This window comes from Schistocerca gregaria, chromosome 4 (assembly GCF_023897955.1).
Source record: "Schistocerca gregaria isolate iqSchGreg1 chromosome 4, iqSchGreg1.2, whole genome shotgun sequence".
NCBI classification, from domain to species: domain Eukaryota; kingdom Metazoa; phylum Arthropoda; class Insecta; order Orthoptera; family Acrididae; genus Schistocerca; species Schistocerca gregaria.
In genome coordinates, this window is record NC_064923.1 from 94,112,716 (window position 1) to 94,138,972 (window position 26,257).

The 26,257-nt window shown below is 42.2% G+C and overlaps 1 protein-coding gene across 1 annotated transcript in view; it reads left to right on the forward strand.

Moving 5' to 3' along the window:
* Positions 1 to 26,257, forward strand: part of LOC126266823 (transcription initiation factor TFIID subunit 1-like) — a 223,120-nt gene that overhangs the window by 141,399 nt on the left and 55,464 nt on the right. Inside the window, exon 16 of the mRNA XM_049971374.1 lies at positions 8,898 to 9,031. Coding sequence (XP_049827331.1) covers positions 8,898 to 9,031 — 134 coding nt within the window. The remainder of the gene's footprint in view (positions 1 to 8,897; positions 9,032 to 26,257) is intronic.

Here is a 26,257-nt window from a genome sequence, read left to right on the forward strand (position 1 = left end):
AATCCCCCAAGATGTATTACTGCCATATTATACAGCAGAACTACAGATGATTGAACATACACTTCAAGAAGAAAAAAAGGTTATCCAATGCTACACAAGCTATGGTATGACATCTGAGCTCATGCAGAAGGGAGGAGTTACACTTCACGAAAGAATACACTCTCGTGTGGGTTTAATGTGAGAGCAAGGAAAAAAATCGAGAAGCATGGGTCACTGGAGATTTCTACTCTAGTTCTAGAAGCATGGGGAGGTATCTGGCCTAAATGTAAGGAGGGGATAACATATACTATGCCATTTACTGAAGTATTATTCCGTCGATTGTAACATTTAAAAATCGTGTCTGGAATTTTATATGAGACTTAATTCTACACTCAAAATAGATCACATATTTGTGCTGAGGTAGATATATGAAAATGTATATGAATGTAATATTGACCTCCACAGTCTCTTTGTGGACTTCAAGACATCTTTTGAGAGTCTTAATAGAGGGCAAATGTTGAATGATATATCTTGATTGAGCACACCAGCCAAATACGGTACACTGATTAAAGCAACCATTGTGGCACTTACAAGAATGAAAGGTGCAGTAAACACATCATTTAACATCAGCAGTGGGGTCTGCCTCGACCATAATGCTTTTTAATCTGATATTAGAAGTAGCCAGTCGTAATCTACAGATATCTGATAATATTGATGTCAAGTCAACACAGATGTGTGTGTGTGTGTGTGTGTGTGTGTGTGTGTGTGTGTGTGTGTGTGTGTGCTGATGATGGTGCTATTGGCAGCAGAAGAAGAGTTTCATTATAGAGAGCAATGACTAAGCTAGATAAAGTAGCACAGTAAAGGTGACTTACAATTAATAAATCTAAAAGCAAATACATGCAGCTCACAAGAAGGGCAGATAACAATGTTGATGAACAAGTTAATTTCATGTGTGATGGCTCATTTTGCATAACAAATCGTAATGATGTGGAACGAGTCATTTTACATTCACATTGCAAATTAATTTGTAAATGTGGCTACAAGCTGACATTCATGTGATGTTTTTATTTTATAGTATAATGGATGTGAATTAGTAATTCCTGCGCACACCTTTTACATGTTACAATAATAGAAATTCTTCTACAGAATAGGAATTGTCAAGGAGAAACATTTTCCGTTTTTTTTCAAATTTTACTTTTCTGTCTTTGAGACAGTTTATATCACTGGGTAAGTGGTGAAAAATTTTAGTTGCAGCATTGTGACCCCTTTCTTGTGCTAAACGCAACCTTAATTTGGAGTAATGAAATGTAATTTTTTTTTTTGGTGTACTAATTATGTACATCAGTGTTCCTTTTGAATTCCAGTGGATTATTCACAACATAATTCATGAGGGAGTAAATATACTATGAATCAGTGGTCAGAATGTCTACAAGATGATCGTTGTTGAGCTCCACACATTGTACAAAATTGTTAAGGCTGTTGTGGCCACTTTTTGACAAATTGCCTGTTGGTGTCTGTCTCAGGTTCTTTGGCCAACATTTGTTTGATGATTTTTCTGATGATTCACTTTTGTCAAAGCTTCATCATCCGTTGCTGGTTGTAGACTGGAGACGAGTCAGTGGCTACAGATTATATGTACCTGGTACACCAATGTCCAAGGTATTTTCCATGGTTGTTACCACTTCAGTTCTCCTCTTGCTCCCTGCAATGGTCATTCACTGCAGGTCCAAATACTGAATCCATCCATTCACCTTGAAGCTTTCCCTCCTTGGTGAAGCTATTGTGGTGTTTGCATATTTCTATAGTATTGTGGTGTTTGCATATTTCTATAGGCTCCCTGAATAAGTGGATGCGAGACTCTTCTCTACAGTAAGAACTACTGTGTCTTCAAATTTTACTATGTGGTCAGTGTCACATAGTGTGTGCTCTGCCACAGCCTATTTCTAAGCCTGCCTACCTGCTACACCACTTATGTTCAGTGATCCTGATATTTATTGATCATCCAATCATCCCAACATAAACTTTTCCACATGTACATGGTATACAGTACATTCTTGACATTGTAAGTGGGTCCTCTTTCTCCTTTGCTGACCTGAGACATTCGTTGATCTTCTTTGTCGGTTTATAAATAGTCTTCATGCCGTATTTGCACAATACATGGTCGGTTCTGTTCATCACTCTGGGAATTTATGGCAGACAAGCCATACCCGAAATATCCTTTTCCAAAATGTCACTTCATGAAGTTTTTGATTCTGTAACACTTATTATGCAACTGTTTGACTACCAATTGCTCATGGGAACGCTTTCCAGGTGTTGCATCTCACTTTGATGTGCTGCAGCTCATATATACATCTTGCTCATATTACGAGCATGTTACTCATGCCTCTTTTCTGGTCCAGATGGTTTATGCAGGTATCGGTCACACATGGACTGGGAAGCTATAGAAATACATGAACATGACAATAGCTTCAACAAGAAAGAGAAAAGCCTCAAGGTGAATGGATTCTGGATTCCTGTCCTGCAGCGAATGACTGTTACAGGCAGCAAGGGAAGAACCACAGCAGTAATGACTGCAGAAAAGCTCTTGGACATTGGTATGCTCAGAGCTTGGCTCCAGTCTGTCACCAGCAGTGGAAGATGAAGTTTTGATGATGTCAGCCACTTGTGGTGGCGGAATGTCAGAAAAATCATCAAACAAACGTCAACTGAAGAACCCGAGACAAAAGCCAGCAGGGTATTTGTGGACATATATTACAGCATGTTTTTGAGCAATGAAGAATTTCTTTTGTAAAGGTGATTTATCCTTTAAGATTATTTCATTGACATTTTTGAATGAAAGTATGTCACCTTACTGATTTGTCTCTCCCCATGATTTACAATGACTCTTAAGTGCAAATGTGGCTGATCTAAGATGTTTTAGGAGTTCCAAAACATGATTTTCCAGTTTAAATCCTCATCAGTATGGACACCTAAATATTTGGAAGTTTTCACCCTATGTATTATTTCCCCACCATGTGTTACACTGATGCAGTACCCCTTGATTTTGTATTTTTTTCAAATTGTGGGTGAAACTGTTCACAGAAAACCAGTCAATGGTACTTTTAAGAACCTTGATCGCCAGTTCTTCTCTTTCTGTATGTATACTTGGATTGATTAAAATACTGGTGTCATCTGCAAAAAGAACTCATTCTTCTTGTGTGTTAGAAGGAAGATCATTTACATATATGAGGAATAATAGTGAGCCAAAAATTGAGCCTTGGTGAATCCCATGTGATTTCTTCCCAATCACAGTTACAGCCCTGAACTATATTGGTTACATTAATAAGTACAACTTCCTGCATTTCTTTGGTAGACATGACATTATCCATTGATTGGCCATACCATTAATCCCATAAAACTTCCATTTATCTAGCAGAATACACTGATTCACACAGTCAAATACCTTAGATAGATCACAGAAAAAATCAACTGACCCTACTTTAGGTTTGTTGAGGATAATAATGTTGCTAAGATGAGATGCTATTCTAGAACACATCACTTTCTCAAAAAGTCTGTAAAATGGCATCAGCAGTGAAACATTTCAGTATTTGTTGACATGTCTCCTATCACCTTTCTTAAATAGGAATTTAACAACCACATATTTCAGACTCTCTTGAAAAATGCTGTGAGTTAGTGATGCATTACCTACTTCAGGTACAATCAGACTTATTATATGGGAGCAAATCATTAGTAATCTATTGGAAACACCATCAAAATCAGATGACCTTTTATTTTTGAGAGATTGTATAATTTTCTTAATTTCATAAGGTGAAGTTGGTATTATATTCATGTTGTTGTTGTTATCTTTATCTTCAGTCCAAAGACTGGTTTGATGCAGCTCTCCATGCTACTCTACCCTTTGTAAGCTTCTACATCTGAGTAACTACAGCAACCTACATTCTTCTGAATCTGCTTAGTGTATTCATCTTTTGTCCTCTCTCTATGATTTCCCCCCCCCCTCCCCCCCCCCCACCACCACCCACACACACACACACACACACACACACACACACACACACACACACACACACACACACACACACACACACTTCCATCCAGTAATAAACCGGTGATCCCTAGATGCCTCAGAATGTGTCCTACCAACCGATCCCTTCTTCTAGTCAACTTGTGCCACAAATTCCTCGTCTCCCCAATCCTATTCAGTGCCTCCTCATTAGTTATGTGATCTACCCATCTAATCTTCAGCATTCTTGTGTAGCACCACATTTCAGAAGCTTCTGTTCTCTTCTTGTCTAAACTGTTTATCGTCCATGTTTCACATTCATTCATGGCTACATTCCATACAAGTACTTTCAGGAAAGATTTCTTGACACTTAAATTTATACTCGATATTAACAAATTTCTCTTTTTCAGAAATGCTTTCCTTGCCATCATCAGACTGCATTTTATATCCTTTCTACTTCAACCATCGTCAGTTATTTTGCTGCCCGAATAATGAAACTCCTTTACTACTTTCAGTGTCTCATTTTCTAATCTAATTCACTCAGCATCCACTGATTTAATTCGGCTACATTCCATTATCCCTGTTTTGCTTTTGTTGATGTTTATCTTAAATCCTACTTTCAAGACACTGTCCATTCCATTCTACTGTCCTTCGATGTCCTTTGCTGTGTCTGACAGAATTACAATGCTATCAGCAAACCTCAAGGTTTTTATTTCTTCTCCTTGGATTTTAATTCCTATTCCAAATTTTCTTTTGTTTCCATTACATGTACAGATTGAATAACATCGAGGATAGGCTACAACCCTATCTCACTCCCTTCTCAACCACTGTTTCCCTTTTGTGCCTCTCGAGTCTTATAACTGCCTTCTGGTTTCTGTACAAATTGTAAATAGCCTTTTGCTTCCTGTATTTTACCCTTGTCACCTTTCATAATTTGAAAGAGAGTATTCCAGTCAACATTGTCAAAAGTTTTCTCTAAGCCTACAAATGCTATAAATGTAGGTTTGCCTTTCTTTAACGTAGCTTCTAAAATAAGTCATAGGGTCAGTATTGCCTCACATGTTCCTACATTCCTACGGAATCCAAACTGATCTTCCCCACGGTCCACTTCTACCAGTCTTTCCATTTGTCTGTATAGAATTCACATTATATTTTGAAACTGTGACTTATTAAATTGATAGTTCAGTAATTTTCATACCTGTCAGCACCTGCTTTCTTTGGAATCAGAATTTTTATATTCTTCATGAAGTATGAGGGTATTTCACCTGTCTCGTGCATCTTGCTCACCAGATGGAAGAGTTTGCTCATGACTGGCTGTCTAAAGGCTATCAGTAGTTCTAACAGTATTTTGTCTACTCCCAGGGCCTTTTTTCTACTTCAGTCTTTCAGTTCTCTGTTAAATTCTGTACGCAGTATCATATCTCTCATCTTATATTCATCTACATCCTCTTCCATTTCCATAGTATTGCCCTCAAGTACATCACCCTCGTATAGACCCTCTATATACTCCTTCCACATTTCGGCTTCCCCTTCTTTCCTTAGGACTGGTTTAGTATCTGAACTCTTGATATTCATTCTTTCCTCCAAAGGTCTCTCTAATTTTTCTGTAGGTGGCATCTATCTTACCCCTAGTGATATATGCTTCTACAGCCTTACATTTGTCCTCTAGCCATTCCCTCATAGCCGTTTTGCACTTCCTGTCGATCAAATGTCTAATGGTGAATTTGAGCTTTACGTACCATAGGTAATTTTGAATACAAAGTTCCCATATCAGTAAGACAGAATCTGTATTCAGTGAAATGAAGTCCTTATATGAAAGATCATAATTTTTGGGGAAATTAGTGTGTGACAATACATGAAGCTACATTTAAGCTTGTTGCTGCATGGTGATGTAGGATATGGTTACTAACCAGTGCTGATGAGCAACTGCTTAGATTATAGAATATTTGAAAGGTGAATCCTGCTAAAAACTCCTTGGGGGCACGCAGAGAGACAGCACAAAGATAAATGAAACTAAAGTTGAACTCTTATCATCTAATAAAAGAAACTTATTACTACTACCTCTTCTTCTTCTTCTTCTTCTTCTTCTTCTTATCTATTCATGGATTTGATAATATACCTTTATTCTATAAACCACAGTATGTAGTTGACCTGCACTTGATAATTCTGTCCACACTCTTATTCACTCTTTTCTTCTTTCACCCTCAATCAGTTAACGTCTGTTGAAGTATTTATTAGGTGTTCCTTTTGCTTATGTCCTAGATATGCAGTTGTCTTCTTTTAAATGTTGTTAAGGTTTCTTTCCATTTATTTATCACAATATTTTTTCTGTGGTAGTTATTCTTGCTGCCCAACATTGTAAACATTCCGAATTACAAAGCCTTCAATCATCTTTGCTGGTGGCACCCATCCTTCAAAACAAAACAGAAGTACAGACCAGATGTAACATCTTACAAATCGAACTCTTAAGTTTTAGGTCTACAACTGCACTTGTGAGAATTTGCTTGAATTTTATGAAACCATTATGGGAAATCTCTGTGTGACATTTTATCTCCAGTCTTCACAAAGCAAAACTGCATGATGCTTATGCAAACTTGACTACTCTTTGTACTAAGAAGCCATTGTTAATAAAGAATTCAGGTTATTGCGTGACAATCATATAATGTATCTTTTTGGTGTTGATATTGAGAGCTAGATTACTGCTGTAATATCCTGCTATGTTGATAAGTTATTGAAGATAATATAAATTATTAGCAGTCAATAGCGTATCATCAGCATAGCAGATGTTGTTGATGATTAACCTTTATGCTATTTCTGTATCACCAAGTGTTTCCTTAAATATACTCTCAGAGTACAAATTGAATGACAGATGTAAGATAACACATGCTCATTGGGCTTCCCTACAGATACTAAACAAGCTGTTGATCTCATTATCAAACTTACTATGTGGTGTCTGATTCCAACAGAAATTCTTTATACACTGCATGTATTTCTGATATGTATCCACTTTTTTGAGAATTTCCATAAATTTGTGATGTTATACTCTATCAATAGCTTTTTTGTAATCAATAAAATAGTCTCACATTTTTATGCTGATCGTAGCATACTTGTGCTTGAACTTGGAGTGCAACTATTGCTTCTCTTGTACCTAAGCCCAAACTTACTCTCCCCAATGAATGTCTTCATATTTGGCATTTAACCTTTGATGGATGACTTTCAGAAATATTTTCAAGGAATGGCTCATAAGATGCATTAATCTTTGATCTTTACATTTTTGCGCATTCTTCATTTTTAGTGGAAGTTGACAATAGCCATTTGTCATTTTAATGACCTATATCATACAAATTGTTAAAAAGTTTGTGTAAGACATGATGAAGAAGTTTGTTTGACTTTCTTGATTTTTTTCTTTCATAATTGGAGGTCCTGTCATATTATTGTTCCTAGAAATCTTAACATTTGGTCTATCATCTGAAAAGAGATTCCTGAGATAATGTATTGAATGTCTTTTTCTTTTCTGTAACACCAAGGAGTATTTTATCTGCAGTGACAGTTGAGGAGGCATTTTTTCTTGTAAGCATCATAGTAGTTTCTTTATCTTTTTATGTAAGTGAAAATCATCATGTGAAACTTGTGCACTTTCAGTTTCTTCACATTGTAACCCTTCAGTGTTTGCTAATTACATGTGGTTGGTAAAGAGAAAGAGAATAGCATGACTTGGACATTTTATAAGAGTGAACAGTGAAAAAAGGGGGTATTGGAGTGGGGAGCAACTGAAAAAGATGGAGGGGCAGACCTCAAAACTGAAGGACCGGTCATATAGAGGAGAGTATGAGAATTACCACTCTCCTCTGTCATTGCCTTTCCGCAACCCTTGCCTCGAAGCTGCAAGAGTTAACTGAAGAATGGTGAGAATGAAAATGCTCAGTCCCACCTCATCTATCATACTTTCAAAATCTCTCCTTTTATTTGTTGTAGGCAGAAGGGGCGAGGGGTGGGAGGTGGTTGTCTACCATTTGTTTCGTATGGTGAATTATATTCTGTTCTCATACCATTATTTGGTGTGAAGTTTTTTTGTCAATGAAACAAAAGATCATCTATCAGCTTTATTGTATTTCAAAAATTTGTGCATTAGATTCAGATATTTGAAGCTTAATTATTGTTCATTACAAATTGAAGAATCTCATTGATTAACATTTTATTATAACAGCTAAAAGATGGTCACAAAATGAGCTTTTGGCCACAAAGGCCTTTGTCGAAAACAGACACAAACACACACACACACACACACACACACACACACACACACACACACACACAACTCGCACGCATTTGCCCACTGTCTGGCAGCTGAAGCCAGACTACTAGCAGCAGCAAGTGACTGCAGAGGCAACCAGATGGGGGCAAGGGGGTGGCTGGGTGGGTGGGGGAGTGGAGGAGGGATAACAGGATTGGTGTAAGGGTTGATAAAGTGCTGCTGGGAGTGTGCATGGATGATGTGGAGAGAGGGCAGGGGAGAAGATGTGGTTGTGTGTGTGTGTGTGTGTGTCCTTTTCTGACAAAGGTCTTGTAGGCAGAAAGCTCATTTTATGAAAGTCTCTTTTTTTGTGCCTATCTGCGACTGAGCATCTCTGCTATATGGTGAGTAGCAACTATCCTTTTCATGATATTGTTAAATTCCATCCTGGATTTTCCATTGTTTGATTCTAATAGCTACAACATTCACTAAAAGATCTCTATTTCATAAGAGTGATGGCTGTTAGTAGAATGGCATACAGCTCACTGTATAGATCCACGTGCTCTTTAGAATTATTTTTTTATAACTGTGAACTGCATATATTAATAAACAATAAATAGTTTTTTCTTGGAAGCATTGAATGGTAGATTAACATGCTTTGCTTGTTTCTTTATGCAGATAAAGAAGCTATCTCGATGGGAAGTTATTGATGTTGTCCGAACACTTTCAACTGAAAAAGCAAAGGCAGGAGAAGAAGGAATGACAAAGTTTTCTCGTGGGAATAGATTCTCTATTGCTGAACATCAAGAGAGGTGAATAATAAGTGTACAAACCTTGCAAATATCCAGAGGGATATAGAACCACCCTATGAGAAATTTTGAATTATTTCCTATGTAATCATCATTATCATTGTCATTGACATTATGGTTGGACATTCGATATATACTGCAAGACAAAAACATATTTCAGACTTTTTGAGACATTATATTTTTCTGTTTTATGCATATTGTTCCAGAATGCCTCCAACTTATCATTATGTAACACAGCCCAGGCATACTGCTTTACGTAAACGTTTTGTATTTTCTTTAATTGTATGTTTCAGTGTGAGATCACACAATTGATGTCATTACTGGTTTTGACTCATTACAAAATTAACATCGGATGCTATGAATACGTTACATAAGCAGCCAGTTGCTATGTAACCTATTCAAATCATATGATGACTCAGTAAAATATCCGAGACTATTGATGGCCTGAAACTGAGATATATAATTTAAAAAATCTGTTAAATAGTTTTCTTGGTCTTTTCTTATCTGTTAGAATTCAACATATCACTTCCATAGTCTAGTGATAATGTTTTTGCCTGGCTATTCATTTTAATTCTAGTCATAATTTCAAGTTTGTTTCCAGACCCATTTATTTGTTTTCCTCACTCACCTAGTAGTACCCACCATGCATCTGTAGATGTTGTCACTCTCAGTATTTCAATGATTACCTCAGATAAAATCAGTGTCTCACTGTTATAAGTCAGAAATGGAAAACTGCTCTGATTGTAACCATTCTGTTTGGGGCTACCCTTCACCTCCCCATGCATTCTTTTCATCCAGCGGCTATCTTCAACTGCCCTAAATCCCTCGTAAACATTCTGTTTCAGAACCAATCCTTACCTCCATGTGCATACTGTTCATCCAGCTGTCATCTTAAACTGTCCTAAATCCAATAATTGACAGCGTGGTTTTTTGATACAATTGTTCATCTGTGTGGTTTTATTTATTTATTTATTTGCTGGCTATAAAAGATTTCAGTCTAATAGTAATTTATTTTCAGGCCTGCATGCAAAATTGATCTGTTAAATTCTTCCTCTCTGATTTTTTATTCAGTAATAATTTCAAGTTTCTTATCAGTGTCTTAATGCTTTTTGAAGTTTGCTTGAACATTCAGATCTGATCTTCAGTGCTCATTAGAATTGTGAAAACCAGTATGTGCCATGCAACAACTTTTACCTTAAAAATCAGTTCTGTGTAAGATTTTGTGACATAGTACCTTAGCTTAGCAAAATATTTCATTCAGCAGTACTTACACAGGTGTTGTTGTTTTTTTTTTTTGTTTTTTTGTTTTTTAAATATAGGTGTCAGATATTCCTACAGGAGGTAGTATTGGTCAAAAAAAGAAAAAATCCTGTACTTTTATGTTCGGACATCAGTACCTTCTGAGGCATGGGGCGGATATTTTACTTGTGACAAGCAATTTTTAATGTTGACAGCCTGCATTTTATTTACAGATGAGGCTGGATTCACAAGAGTTGCCATAGTAAACTACCATAATAAGCGCATGTGGGCAGATGCCAATCCTTGAGCAACCATGGAGATGAGGCATCAGGATTGCTTCGGTATCAATTTACGGGCAGCAATCATCAGTGGCAATCTCTTAGAGCCATACACTTTATCAAATAGATTAACAGGTGTTGTTTGTATCACTGATTTCTGCATGATACATTACTGGTGCCATTGGGTGATGTTGAGCTTGCAGAAAGATGACGACTGTGGTTTGTGCACAAGACACAACCCCCATTTTCTATTTATCATGGGACTGTACTTCAATGCAATGTTCGATGAGTGATGGATTGGTCGAGGTGGTCCCATACCGTGGACGTCTCATTTTCCAGACTTAGGTCAGTTTTGATTTGTGGCTACAGAGACATTTAAAAGCATTGGTGTATGCCCAACCTGTTAGCTATGTGCAGACATTACAGGAACATTTGACCAGTGCATGTGACACAATCAAAATGGAGCCAGATGTTTGAGTTTGTGATTCGCTGTGAAGAGGGGCTGAGGGACGTTTCATGATGTGTGGTAATCACTTGCAACACTGTCTATAGCGTCTACTCCTACGTGACAGACAGATGGGAATGAGAGGACAGATTGCTCTATATCTCAACAGGTATAGGTTTCTAGATATATAATTTTAGTTTTGACCAATATAATTCCCTGTAGGAATTTTTGATACTTTTTTTGAACACCCTGTATGTCAAGTAAGATTTAATACTAGAAATATAAATGTCTTTTAGCTCTGAAGGAGGATATTGTCCAAAAGCTCTACAACATTTGTAATCTTCTTTATATGTCTGTTGACAGCACAAGGCCTTAACTAGTGATCACACACTTTTCTTTGACCCCTCTGTGATTGTTAGATTGACTTTGTGCAGCCCTGGAATGCTCACGATTGTTGCCACCCTTATAGTATTGTGCACCATAAGAGTGAGTAGTGAATGTGAATATAGTGTTGGACCATGTGCATTATTTTGCACAGTGATCATTTACAAAAATAAGCGAAGAGGCTGTACTTGGTCCACCTAGATACTCTTCAATCAACTTTTGTGTCACTTCTGCAATGCATTAATCGATTAGTGTTCATTTTGTTTAAGAGCTGTAAGCTCGCTGTTCTGGGAAAAACAGGCAGTGCTTATCTCAGCAGCCAGTGTGTGCTACAATGTGATCACAAGCTTCCACTCCCAGCATCCTTCACTCAGGGGCCAATTGAAAGTGTGCAGTCAATATATAGTGAGTGGTCAACTTCACTCCTTTCATTAATCAAATAAAACTTACATTGCTATATATATTTTAGTGGAAACAAATGTCTCAAAATTATGGCTGTGCATGTAAACCATTGGCATCAACAGAGAATCTGATAGCTGTTTCTCTTTCTCATGCTTGTTTCCATCCTCCCCATATTCTCCATTTTTCTGTTTAATGAACTTCTCCATATCTATTTTTATAGTTTGTGCCTCTTAGCCCTTTATTTCCACACTAACTTCTTACAACAGAAGCTTCCCATTGCACCCTCCTCAGATTTTGTGGTAAGATTGCCCTGTGGATAGCCCGTCAGAAACTGAAAACTGATGAAGCATGAAAACAGAAAGAACGTATACTGAACTTGGCAAAGGAGCAATCCATGTTCAGATCTCCCCTATGGTCCCCCCACCCCTCCCCTCTTTTTTTTTTTCCTCCACAAAATTATGAACTGTCCATCTGGTCATTGACATTTCTGTTTGATGGATTCAAATTTGTTGTAACATCTGTTTCCAATTGTGAAGTGTGAGGAAGGGACAGGTTTGCTTCTTGAATTCCTTTGTTGTAACATAGTTCACATCCATTTATTTGTTGTTTCCATATATATGAGAGGTCTGTGTGTACCTCACCTGCTTGCACCATTTGTCACATTTACTCTCACCAGTAATATATTCTTACCACATGACTCATATATTATAGCCAGTATATAGCGGGAAAGTGCCGGCAGACAGGCACAATGAACAAAACACACACACAGAATTACTAGCTTTCGCAACCGATGGTTGCTTCTTTAGGAAGGAGAGGGAAAGACGAAAGGATGTGGGTTTTAAGGGAGAGGGTAAGGAGTCATTCCAATCCCGGGAGCGGAAAGACTTCCCTTAGGGGGAAAAAAAGGACAGGTGTACACACACACGCGCACACATATCCACCGCACATACACAGACACAAGCAGACATATTTAGGCAAAGAGTAAGGGCAGAGATGTCAGTCGAGGCGGAAGTACAGAGGCAAAGAAGTTGTTGAAAGACAGATGAGGTATGAGCGGCGGCAACTTGAAATTAGCGGAGGTTGAGGCCTGGCAGATATCGAGAAGAGAGGATATACTGAAGGGCGAGTTCCCATCTCCGGAGTTCGGATAGGTTGGTGTTGGTGGGAAGTATCCAGATAACTCGGACGGTGTAACACTGTGCCAAGATGTGCTGGCCGTGCACCAAGGCATGTTTAGCCACAGGGTGATCCTCATTACCAACAAACACTGTCTGCCTGTGTCCATTCATGCGAATGGACAGTTTGTTGCTGGTCATTCCCACATAGAAAGCGTCACAGTGCAGGCAGGTCAGTTGGTAAATCACGTGGGTGCTTTCACACGTGGCTCTCCCTTTGATCGTTTACACCTTCTGGAGGTTCTGGGTTTGAGGGGATGAGGAAGTGGCTCTGGTTATCTGCTTCTGTACCAGGTTGGGAGGGTAGTTGTGGGATGCGAAAGCTGTTTTCAGGTTGTTGGTGTAATGGTCGAGGGATTCAGGACTGGAGCAGATTCCCTCATCCCCTCAAACCCGGAACATCTCACAGAAGAACCCCAAAAGTGCCCCACTTGTGACAGAATACTTCCCGGGACTGGATCAGACCTTGAATGTGGCTCTCCAGCAGGGATACGACTTCCTAAAATCCTGCCCCGAAATGAGATCCATCCTTCATGAAATCCTCCCCACTCCACCAAGAGTGTCTTTCCGCCGTCCACCTAACCTTCGTAACCTCTTGGTTCATCCCTATGAAATCCCCAAACCACCTTCCCTACCCTCTGGCTCCTACCCTTGCAACCGCCCCCGGTGTAAAACATGTCCTATGCACCCTCCCACCACCACCTACTCCAGTCCTGTAACCCGGAAGGTGTACACGATCAAAGGGAGAGCCACGTGTGAAAGCACCCACGTGATTTACCAATTGACCTGCCTGCACTGTGACGCTTTCTATGTGGGAATGACCAGCAACAAACTGTCCATTCGCATGAATGGACACAGGCAGACAGTGTTTGTTGGTAATGAGGATCACCCTGTGGCTAAACATGCCTTGGTGCACGGCCAGCACATCTTGGCACAGTGTTACACCGTCCAAGTTATCTGGATATTTCCCACCAACACCAACCTATCCGAACTCCGGAGATGGGAACTCGCCCTTCAGTATATCCTCTCTTCTCGATATCCGCCAGGCCTCAACCTCCGCTAATTTCAAGTTGCCGCCGCTCATACCTCACCTGTCTTTCAACAACTTCTTTGCCTCTGTACTTTCGCCTCGACTGACATCTCTGCCCTTACTCTTTGCCTAAATATGTCTGCTTGTGTCTGTGTGTGTGCGGATGGATATGTGTGCGTGTGTGTGTGTGTGTGCGAGTGTACACCTGTCCTTTTTTTCCCCCTAAGGGAAGTCCTTCCGCTCCCGGGATTGGAATGACTCCTTACCCTCTCCCTTAAAACCCACATCCTTTCGTCTTTCCCTCTCCTTCCTGAAGAAGCAACCATCGGTTGCGAAAGCTAGCAATTCTGTGTGTGTGTTTGTGTGTTTTGTTAATGTGCCTGTCTGCCGGCGCTTTCCCGCTTGGTAAGTCTTGGAATCTTTGTTTTTAATATATTTTTCCCATGTGGAAGTTTCTTTCTATTTTATTTACATAGCCAGTATATAGTTTAACATTTGATGTTGCACATCTTGAGCTTGAACCATTCACTGTTTCTATTTTCGCAGTTCTGTACACTTCCTTCCTGTTTTCATGCTTGATCTGTGGTTTTTGATGGGCTATCCAGTGGGCCATTTTATCAGTATATATAAGGTGGGAGGGAGTTTGTAATGAGGAGTTTTCCTTGTTAGGTACACTTTTAGTGAATTGTTGTTGCAGGTTAATAGGAAATTACTGTTGTTGTTGTTGTTGTTGTCTTCAGCGTCGTCATTGTCATCCTCAGTCAGAAGACTGGTTTGACGCAGGTCTCCATACTAGACTATCCTGTAAAAACCTCTTCAATTCTGCATAACTGCAGCATTGTACATCCATATGAACATGCTTACTCTATTCAGGCCTTGGTCTCCCTCTACTATTTCTGTCCTCCCCCTCCCCTCTCCCCCCTCCTCCCTCACTGCTCTCCATTGTCAAACGCAGTATTCCTTGATGCCTCATGGTGTTTCCTATTAACGATGTCTTCTTTTAGTCAAAGCTAGTTTTCCTTCAGTTTGATTCAGTACCTCTTCATTAATTATCTAATCAAACTATCTAAATATCAGCAATCTTCTGTAAGGCTACATTTCAAAACCTTTTGTTCTCCTGTTGTCTGTTTTGTTCATTATCTGTGTTTCATTTCTGTACAAGGATTCGCTCCAGACAAATACTTTTAGAAAAAAATTTCCTGGCACATAGTTTTATATTAAATGTTAAACTATTTGTCTTTTCTTTCAGACAGACATCTCTAGCTATTTTCAGTCTGCATTTTTCGCCATCCCTATATTGTCTATAATCATTTATTCTGCTGTTCAAATAGCAAAACTCATAAATTCTTTTACTGCCTCATTTCTTAATCTAATTCCTCAGAATTGCCTGATTTAATTTCACTTCATCCGTTACCTGTATTTTGGCTTTGTTGATGCTCATCTTATAAACTCTTTTTCATGGCACTATCCATTCTGTTTGACTAATCTTTCAGGTCCATTGTATTTCCATGTGCTTTACCGTCTCCAACTAAGTTATACCTTCGTCGGCAAACCTCAAAAGTTTTTATTTATTCTCCCTGAACAATCAATTCCTTTTCCAAGTTTCGCTTACTTTTCCTTTACTATGTGGCATATGTCTCTGATACCCCGCGCCGCAGAATTTGAATTCCCAACAGATGTCATGGACGTCAAAGACCCCTAGAGGTCTCTGCACCATTGCACCGTAAGCTGTGGCAGCCCATGCCTCCTGGCCTCCATTTAGTGTGAAGGTGACACAGTGGAACACATTGTTGCAGCAACGAATAGCGGCGCCTCCGATAGAGTATTTAAGCGCCTGCCTCTCGCTCATCCAGCGAGTCTAATCATGCATGCGTCTCTGGACACACTCCCCCCGTTGTTTTGATGTTGTTGTTGTTTGTTCTGTCCTTGGTTGGACATGTCCATCCTCTCCCGTTGTGTTGTTATTCGCAGGCCCGCTCCGCAGGTTCCATCGCACTTTTTGTCACTACAACCCCGCGACCGTTCCGGTCGCAGTTACAACATTTTGGCGACGAGGTAAACAGTGGTCATTGTTGGTATTAAGGCGAAGTTGGTCTGTCTGCTGGAGCAACAGCAGCAGCTCATGCAGCAGCAGCAGCTCCAGTTAGACATCTTACAGCAGTCGCTGCGATTGCTAACGGACAAAGTCGATGTCCATGGCGCGTTACCACAACAGCTTCCGAGTCCTTGAGTGTCCGATGCTTTCCCGCATCCGCCATCGTTTCAACCCTTTAATGACACTAAAGACGGCTGGAAAACCTACTTACATTGGCTGAAACAGCATTTCACCACTTTTCAAGTCACGGACGACTCCTTGCAGCGGTCATTGTTTTTGTCTTGGGCCTCCCCAGACAAGTTCGTTCTTCTCCGCAAGTTGGCACCATTGTCCGATCCTGTGGCTCTCTCTTTCCAGGAGATATGCCTTTGCTGACAAACTATTATCCGCAATGCTACCATGCGGTCTCCTCTCGGCTGGAGTTCACCAGTACCATAAACATCCTGGTCAATTGTATCGTTCCTGGGCCATGGACTTGCAGGGTCTCAGCCATTGATGCGATTTTACGTGCACCAATCAGCAGTGTAAGGCTTTGTGTGCAAATTTCCTGATCCAGGATGTGGTGGTTCAGCTGGCTTCCGATCCTGAGGTCCGTACTGCGGTGTTGAAACTCGACAACCCCTCCTTGGAAAAGATTCTCCGCATTGCCCACTCCTTTGAAATTGCTCAGGCGGCTATCAAGCGTCTTATGGCCCGGCCAACCATGGCAGCGCCGTTGGGACTCCTCGTTGTTCGACGTCTCTATGGCATCGGCGCCTCCGGTTGCCAGTCGCTCTACTCACTTTCATCTTCGCCACAGTGCTTTATTGCACATTTGTGGGCTGATTGTGCCCATCCTGTGTAACAGGGAGGGCCACATCCGATCGGTTTGTCATAGTCGCTCGACTTGCCCAGTCCTGCCCCTCCTGGGCCTCAAGATACAGTCCATGCTGTGCAATCGGTCGTCCCACAGGATGACCCGTCAGTACAGAAGCTTTTTCTCACGCTCAGCCTTTTCACTGAGGATGTCCATTTTCAGGTCGACACTGGGCCACCGTCCCCCTGGTTAATATGGTGGCATATACCTCCTGGGCTCTCCTGTGTTGTCACCTCCCTCTCGCCATTAGGTCACCTACGGAGATGGTTCCATTCCCCTTCATGGGCAGTTTGTTGTCCCGACATTCAAGTGTGTTCCCGGCTCCGTACCCTCTTTGTCGTTGACCATCCATCGGCTTCGAATAATTTTGGCCTGGATGCATTTCAATTGTTTGGCTTTTCCATTTCCAACGAAGTTAAGGTTGTGTCCACAGCTGTTCATTTGCAAGACTTGGACGATCTGTGCTCTGCTTTTGCATCATTGTTTGCAACGGATCTCGGATGTACTTCCAGTTTTCAGGCGCACATCACCTTACGGCCGGATGCACAGCCTTACTTTTTCGGGGCCTGGCCCCTTCCGGTGGCCTTACAGCCAGCGGTCAAGCAGGAACTTGTTCGGCTCCAGGCCGCTGGCCTTCTTGAGCCTGTAACTTACAGCGCCTGGGCAACGTCATTGGTGGTCACACGGAATCCCAGTGGGTCCCTTCGGTTGTGTGGGGACTTCGGCACTATAGTAAATGCTCAGTCCCTCGTTGACTCTTACCCCATTCCCCCGACAGAAAGACCTTCTTGCCAAGCTTTCCGGGAGAGAGTATTTTCCAAAGGTTGACATTGCTGAGGCATACCACCAGTTGCCCTTGGATGCTGAATTTCAGAACACCATGGTTATCAACATGCCTTTTGGATTGTATAAGTGCAAGCGCCTTCCCTTTGGTGTCTCTTCAGTGCCGGCCATTTTCCAGCGATCCCATGAAGCAGCTTGCACAGCCTATTCCTGCCTGTGTGAATTATCTGGATGACATCTTGTTCACCAGGCATTCCCGCCAGGAACATTTGCAAAACCTCAGTGCCTTAACCGACGCTCTACAATCTGCTGGTTTACGTTGTTGGCTGGACAAGTGTTTTCTTCCCCCCCCCCCCCCCCCCCCTCCCCCCCGCCCCCAACCAGAAATGGAATACTTAGGCAACTGGCTTAGCAAAGATGGCATTCACCCTTCAGGTCATAATGTCGTGGCCATTGATGCCCTTCCTCGTCCCAAGGACTTACCTGAACTGCAGGTGTTTTTGGGCAAGGTTACTTCTTGAAACTTCCTGGCAGATTAAAACTGTGTGCCGGACCGAGACTCGAACTTGGGGCCTTTGCCTTTCACCCTGTCCTCACAGCTTTACTTCTGCCAGTATCTTGTCTCCTACCTTCCAAACTTATTACTTAAATTTCTTGCCCCAGGCTGCCTCCGTTGCTCAATCCCTCAATCACTTGTGTCGCAAAGGGGTACCTTTTATTTGGACTGCTGCCTGTGACCAGGATTTTCTCCATTTAAAGGTGATGCTGACGTCTGCCCCTTGCCTAACTCCCTTCGCTCTGGACCGCCCCTTGGTTGTAGTGGCTGATGTGTCGACATATGGCATTGGGGCCATCTTCACGCATCTTCCTCTGCTTTCACATTGATTCTGCCCACCGGGATGCACTAGGCAGACTGCCTCTCATGGCTGCTCACATTGCTGCGGTTACCCGCCGTGACCCTGTCTTGCAGTGGGCTCTCCACTATGTGGTCCACAGGTGGCCCTACTATGTTACTTGTCAGATGCAGTCCAATTTCAGCCCCTGGCACCACCTGTCCCACTGGCTCTCCTTTATTGAGGATGTACTTCTGTTGGCCACGGAGTCAGATGCCCACAGGGTGGTCATCCCTCCGGACTTGCGGCTTCGGGTGCTGTCTGTGCGCGTCACCAGGCAAGCCCCCCCCCCCTCCACAGTCGTTTGCACCCTGGCCTGTGCCTCGCTGGCCCTGGGACCGCATCCATGTCAATTTAGCAGGCCCGTTTTTGGGGTCCATGTGGTTACTCATTGTTGATGCCTACTCGAAATACACATATGTTGTCCACATGCCATCCACCACCATGGAGGCTACACTCACAGTCGTGGCCCAGGTTCTCACCAATGAGGGCCTGCCACACACATTGGTCTCTGATAATGATCCCCAATTCATGGTGTCCTCCTTCCACGACTTCTGTCAGGCCAACGGTATCAAACATATCCGTAGCCCCCCTTTCCACCCTTCGTTCAATGGCGCAACGGAGAGGCTTGTCCGCACTTTTAAACACCATTTGGCTAGGTCGGTTGACACATCTCCAAGCACGTCGGCCCTCACCCTGTTTTTGAGCACCTATTGCTCTACACCAATTGACGAACGCAGTCCAGCAGAGCTCCTTCATGGGCGACAGCCACGAATCCTGCTCCATTTGCTTATGCCATCCTCCTCCTGCCCCCACTCCCAGCCCTCGCAGTGGTATGTCCCCAGCACGGCCTTGTGGGCCCACGAGTACGGGTGTAATGCGGGTTGGACACCCGCGGCCCATGGGCAGCGTGTGATAGTGCAGGCGTCGAAAGGGTAGGAGTACTGCCATCATAACCAGCTCCACCTGCGTGCCGCATGGGACTCGTGCCGCCGCCTCTTCTCCTACCTCCTTCGGGTGCGGACGTGGTCCTCGAGTCACCATCCCTGTCCCAAGTTGCCATCTCCCTGCGGACCTGCCGCCAGCCCTCTCCGCCCTCGGGTGGATCGGCGGCTCACTCCCCTGACATGGACTCTGGATCAGCTGTCGTGGATACTTCGGGCATCCCATCCTCCCCGCCAATAGCAGTTGATGTGCCCGGCTCCTCATTCCACTTACGCCCACCTCAGCACCGTCCGGGGTGTTTTTGCCCCAACGCGCAAGTTTCAAGGGGAATTTGAATCCCTGCCAGATGTCATGGACGTCAAAGGCCCCTAGAGGTCTCTGCACCATCGCGCCGTAAGCAGTGGGGGCGCACGCCTCCTGGCCTGCATTTAGTGTGAGGGCGCCACAGTGAAACACATGGTTCCAGCGGCCAATAGTGGCACCCCCGATAGAGAAATTTAAGCGCCTGCTTCTCACTCAGCCAGCGAGTCTAATCTTGCGTACGTCTCTGGACACATTGCCTCGTGTTAGACAGCTTACTTACTTTCTTGTTCCGTGTACGAGTGGATGTGGTTGTTAGGTTTCCTTGAGACTGTTGTTTCGATCTTCTTGTTGTTCGTTCTGTTCTTGGTTGGTCGTGTCCGTCCTCTCCCATTGTGTTGTTGTTTGTGGGCCACTCCGCTGGTCCCGCCACGTTTTCCATCACTTTAACCCCGCGACCGTTCCAGTCGCAGTTACAAATGTCCATATCAAACTTCATGACAGATTAAAACTGTGTGCCCAACCGAGACCCGAACTTGGGACCTTTGCCTTTCGCGGGCAAGTGCTCTACCAACTGAGCTACCGAAGCACGACACACACCCGGTACTCACAGCTTTACTCCTACCTTCCAAACTTTACAGAAGCTCTCCTGCTAACCTTGCAGAACTAGCACTCCTGAAGAAAGGATATTTCGGAGAAATGGCTTAGCCACAGCCTGGGGGAAGTTTCCAGAATGAGATTTTCACTCTGCAGCGGAGTGTGCACTGATATGAAACTTCCTGGCAGATTTAATCCCATCCGAGATGTGGAGGAGGCCCTGCCGGTAGCGATAGAGAGCACTGGGTGCGCCCGACTGCAAATTGTTGCTCATGTCGGCACCAATGACTCCTGCCATCAGGGTTCAGAGGTCATCCTCAGTTCATACAAGCGGTTGGTGGAGTTGGTGAAGGCAGAAAGCACCACTCGCGGGGTGGAATCTGAGCTAACTATTTGTAATATCGTTCCCAGAACCGATCACGGTCCTCTGGTTTGGATCTGAGTGGAAGGCTTAAACCAGAGGCTCAGACGATTCTGCGGGGAACAGGGGTGCAAATTTTTCGACCTCCGCTATCGGTCGGAGAAATGTAGGGTCCCTCTGAATAGGTCAGGCATGCACTAGACGCAGGAAGCGGCACAAGGTTTTCGGAGTACGTGTGGAGTGCACATGTGGGTTTTTTAGGTTAGAGAATTCCCTCCCTAGGCCCAACAGGGCACCTTCTGAGACGCAGCAAGATAGGAGTAGGCAAAATGCAACAGGGAATAACAATATTAATCTGCTAATCTTAAACTGCAAGAACGTATATAGAAAGGTCCCAGAACTACTCTCATTAATAAACAGTCACAATGCCCACATAGTACTCTGTGACCAAAATGGTACTGAAACAGAGGATGACAGACTAAAGGCCGAAATACTAAATGTATTTTTCCAAAGCTGTTTCACACAGGAAGACTGCAGTGTAGTTCCTTCTCTAGATTGTCGCACAGATGACAAAATGGTAGATATCGAAATAGACGACAGAGGGATAGAGAAACAATTAAAATCACTCAAAAGAAGAAAGGCCGCTGGACCTGATGGGATACCAGTTCGATTTTACACAGAGTACGCAAAGGAACTTGCCCCCTTCTTGCAGTGGTATACTGTAGGTCTCTAGAAGAGCGAAGCGTTCCAAAGGTTTGGAAAAGGGCACAGGTCATCCCCGTTTTCAAGAAGGGATGTCGAACAGATGTGCAGAACTATAGACCTATATCTCTAACGTCTATCAGTTGTAGAATTTTGGAACACGTATTATGTTCGAGTATAATGACTTTTCTGGAGACTAGAAATCTACTCTATAGGAATCAGCATGGGTTCTGAAAAAGACAATCATGTGAAACCTAGCTCACACTATTCGTCCACGAGACACAGAGGGCCATAGACATGGGTTCCCAGGTAGATGCCATGTTTCTTGACTTCCGCAAGGCGTTCGATACAGTTCCCCACAGTCGTTTAATGAACAAAGTAAGAGCATATGGACTATCAGACCAATTGTGTGATTGGATTGAAGAGTTCCTAGATAACAGAACGCAGCATGTCATTCTCAATGGAGAAAAGTCTTCTGAAGTAAGAGTGATTTCAGGTGTGCCGCAGGGGAGTGTCGTAGGACCGTTGCTATTCACAATATACATAAATGACCTTGTGGATGACATCGGAAGTTCACTGAGGCTTTTTGCAGATGATGCTGTGGTATATCAAGAGGTTGTAACAATGGAAAATTGTACTGAAATGCAGGAGGATCTGCAGCGAATTGGCGCATGGTGCAGGGAATGGCAATTGAATCTCAATGTAGACAAGTGTAATGTGCTGCGAATACATAGAAAGAAAGATCCCTTATCATTTAGCTACAATATAGCAGTTCAGCAACTGGAAGCAGTTAATTCCATAAATTATCTGGGAGTACGCGATAGGAGTGATTTAAAATGGAATGATCATATAAAGTTGATTGTCGGTAAAGCAGATGCCAGACTGAGAGTCATTCGAAGAATCCTAAGGAAATGCAATCCGAAAATAAAGGAAGTAGGTTACAGTACGCTTGTTCGCCCACTGCTTGAGTACTGCTCAGCAGTGTGGGATCCGTACCAGATAGGGTTGATAGAAGAGATAGAGAAGATCCAATGGAGAGCAGTGCGCTTTGTCACAGGATCATTTAGTAATCGCGAAAGTGTTACGGAGATGATAGATAAACTCAAGTGGAAGATTCTGCAGGAGAGAAACTCAGTAGCTCGGTACGGGCTTTTGTTGAAGTTTCGAGAACATACCTTCACCGAGGAGTCAAGCAGTATATTGCTCCCTCCTTCATATATCTCGCGAAGAGACCATGAGGATAAAATCAGAGAGATTAGTGCCCACACAGAGACATACCGACAATCCTTTCCACGAACAATACAAGACTGGAATAGAAGGGAGAACTGATAGAGGTACTCAAGGTACCCTCCGCCACACACCGTCAGGACGCTTGCGGAGTATGGATGTAGATGTAGATGTAGAAAATGTACACTTATCTCAAGAGTTCTGCCAATATAACTGCACCTGTCACCTCAGTTTTCGTATAACCATAAAATGACAGATAATGGTACCAGAACTGTGGGAAGGAGTCAGCTCTGCCTTCTCCTCACTGCTCCTCTCTTCTTGGCAGTCCAATACTAGGTCAGGATGAGCCACCTGTCATTCCTGGCAGCCACCATGCAAACGGTCATCGTACAGTGGTAAGATAGTACTACTTTCTCATTCCTTTATCAACTACAGCCACGTGTTCAGGTCCTCAGACTTTTATAACTGCAAACTGGTTTCTGTACAAGTTTTAGATAACCTTTCACTCTCTGTATTTTGTGCCTGCTATCTTCAGAATTTCAAAGAGTGCATTCCAGTCAAAATTGACAAAAGATTTCTCTAACTCTACAGGTGGATATTATAAACAGGCACAACGAAAAGACTGTTACAGAGGTGTCTACAGATAAGACAAGAAAACACACACACACACACACACACACACACACACACACACACACACACAAAACCACCATCTTTTGCTTTTGTTAGAGTGTGTGTGTGTGTGTGTGTGTTTTCTTGTCATACCTGTAGACTCCTCTGTAACAGTCTTTTTGTTGTGCCTGTTTATAACATCCAGCTGTAGAGTCAGAGAAATCTTTTGGCAATTTTGACTGGAATGCACAGTTTTTTCATTGTGCCTGCATGTTACTCAATGTATCATGTTTACAGTGAGTAGCAATTTATCCTTTTTCTAATATTGTTGATATTCGTACATGGAGTTTCCATTGTTTTTGGTCATGATAAACAGAGGTTTTTATTCCTTCACTCAATCTTTGAAGATAAGTTGTTGAGTTAGTATGGTCCAGGACAAGTGCAGGAACACAAACCGATACTCAAGAGATCGCCATCTGCCAGTCCTTCCATTCTTATGAGTACAATTTGTGTTAATATTTTGTCACCATGTCTTATTAGACTAATAGTTCAGTTACCTCCACACCTTTAATTCCTTGGAGTTATTACATTCTCCTTGGAGTCTGAATTTATTTCACTTGTCACGCATAATAGTTTTGTCATGGCATGTCCTTCCTAGAAACTCAGTAATTCTGAAGGAATGTTGCCTACTCCAGGAGCCTTGTTTCCACTTCAGTCTTTCAGTGCTCTTTGAAATTCTTCTTGCAATATCAAATCTCTCGTCTCATTTTCATCTACTTTCTTTTCTCTTTCCATAAATTTGTCTTCAATTTTTTTCCCTTTCAAAGGCTCTCTGTATATTTGTTCCACATTTCAGCCTTCCCTTCTGTGCTTAGTAATGGCTTACCATTTAACTTTTTGATTTCATCCAGGATTTTCTCTGCTCTCCACAGATATCTCTAATTTTTCTGTAGGCAGCATCTATCTTTCCCTTAACCATGCAGGCTTCTACTACAGCCTTGCACTTCTCCTCTAGCCATTCCTACTTAAACGCTTTGCATTTTCTGCTAGTTTTAGTAGGCCTTATTTTCTTTTGCATACTTCATTTCCATTTTGTTTTTGTTCTTCCATCAGTCATGAAGTACCTCGAAGAAAACGATTTATTGACACATTCAGCACGGTTTCAGAAAATATCGTTCTTGCGAAACACAACTAGCTCTTTTTACTCATGAAGTTGTTGTTGTTGTGGTCTTCAGTCCTGAGACGGGTTTGATGCAGCTCTCCATGCTACTCTATCCTGTGCAAGCTTCTTCATCTCCCAATACCTACTGCAGCCAACGTCCCTCTGAATCTGCTTATTGTATTCATCTCTTGGTCTCCCTCTACGATTTTTACCCTCCACGTTGCCCTCCAATACTAAATTGGTGATCCCTCCGTGTCTCCGAACATGTCCTAGCAACCAATCCCTTTTTCTAGTCAAGTTGAGCCACAAGCTCCTCTTCTCCCCAATTCTATTCAATACCTCCTCACTAGTTATGTGATCTACCCATCTAATCTTCAGCATTCTTCTGTAGCACCACATTTGAAAAGCTTCTATTCTCTTCTTGTCTAAACTATTTATCGTCCACTTTTCACTTCCATACATGGCTACACTCCAGACAAATACTTTCAGAAACGACTTCGTGACACTTAAATCTATACTCGATGTTAACAAATTTTCCTTCTTCAGAAACGCTTTCCTTGCCATTGCCAGTCCACATTTTATATCCTCTCTACTTCGACCATCATCAGTTATTTTGCTCCCCAAATAGCAAAACTCATTTACTACTTTAAGTGTCTCATTTCCTAATCTAATTCCCTCAGCATCACCCACCTAATTAGACTACATTCCATTATCCTAGTTTTGCTTTTGTTGATGTTCATCTTATATCGTCCTTTCAAGACACTGTCCATTCTGTTCAACTGCTCTTCCAAGTCCTTTGCTGTCTCTGACAGAATTACAATGTCATCAGCGAACTCATGAAGTAATGAGTGCTACTGACAGGGGATGTCAAATTCATTCCATATTTTTAGATTTTCAGAAGGCTTTCGACACCGTTCCTCACAAGCATCTTCTAACCAAACTGCTTGCGTATGGAATATCGCCTCAGTTGTGTGACTGGATTTGTGATTTCCTGTCAAAAAGATCACAGTTCATAGTAATAGACGGAAAGTCATTGAGTAAAACAGGAGTAATATCCAGTGTTCCCCAAGGTAACGTTATAAGCCCTCTATTGTTTCTGATCTATATTAACGACATAGAAGACAATCTCAGTAGCCATCTTAGATTGTTTGTTACCATCTTGTAAAGTCATCAGATGACCAAAACAAATTGCAGAATGATTTAGATATCTGTATGGTGCGAAAAGTGGCAATTGACCCGGAATAAAGAAAAGTGTGAAGTTATTCACGTGAGTGCTAAAAGAAATCCACTAAATTTTGATTAAGTGATAAGTCACACAAATCTGAATGCTGTAAATTCAACTAAATACTTAGGAATTACAATTAAAAATAATCTAAATTGGAACGATCACATAGATAATGTTGCGGGTAGAGCAAACCAAAGACTGTGATTCATTGGCAGAACACTTAAAAGGTGCAACAGCTCTACAAAGCGACTGCTTACACCACGCTTGTCCGCTCTATTCTGGCGTATTGCTGTACGCTGTGGGATCCGCATCAGGTGAGACTGACTGTTGACATCAAAAAAGAACAAAGAAGGGCACCTCATTTTGTATTATCACAAAATATTGGAGATAGTGCCACATACATGATACGTGAATTGGAGTGGCAATCATTAAAACAAAGGCGTTTTTCATTGCTGTGAGATCTTCTCATGAAATTTCAATCATCAGTTTTCTCCTCTGATTGCGAAAACATTCTGTTG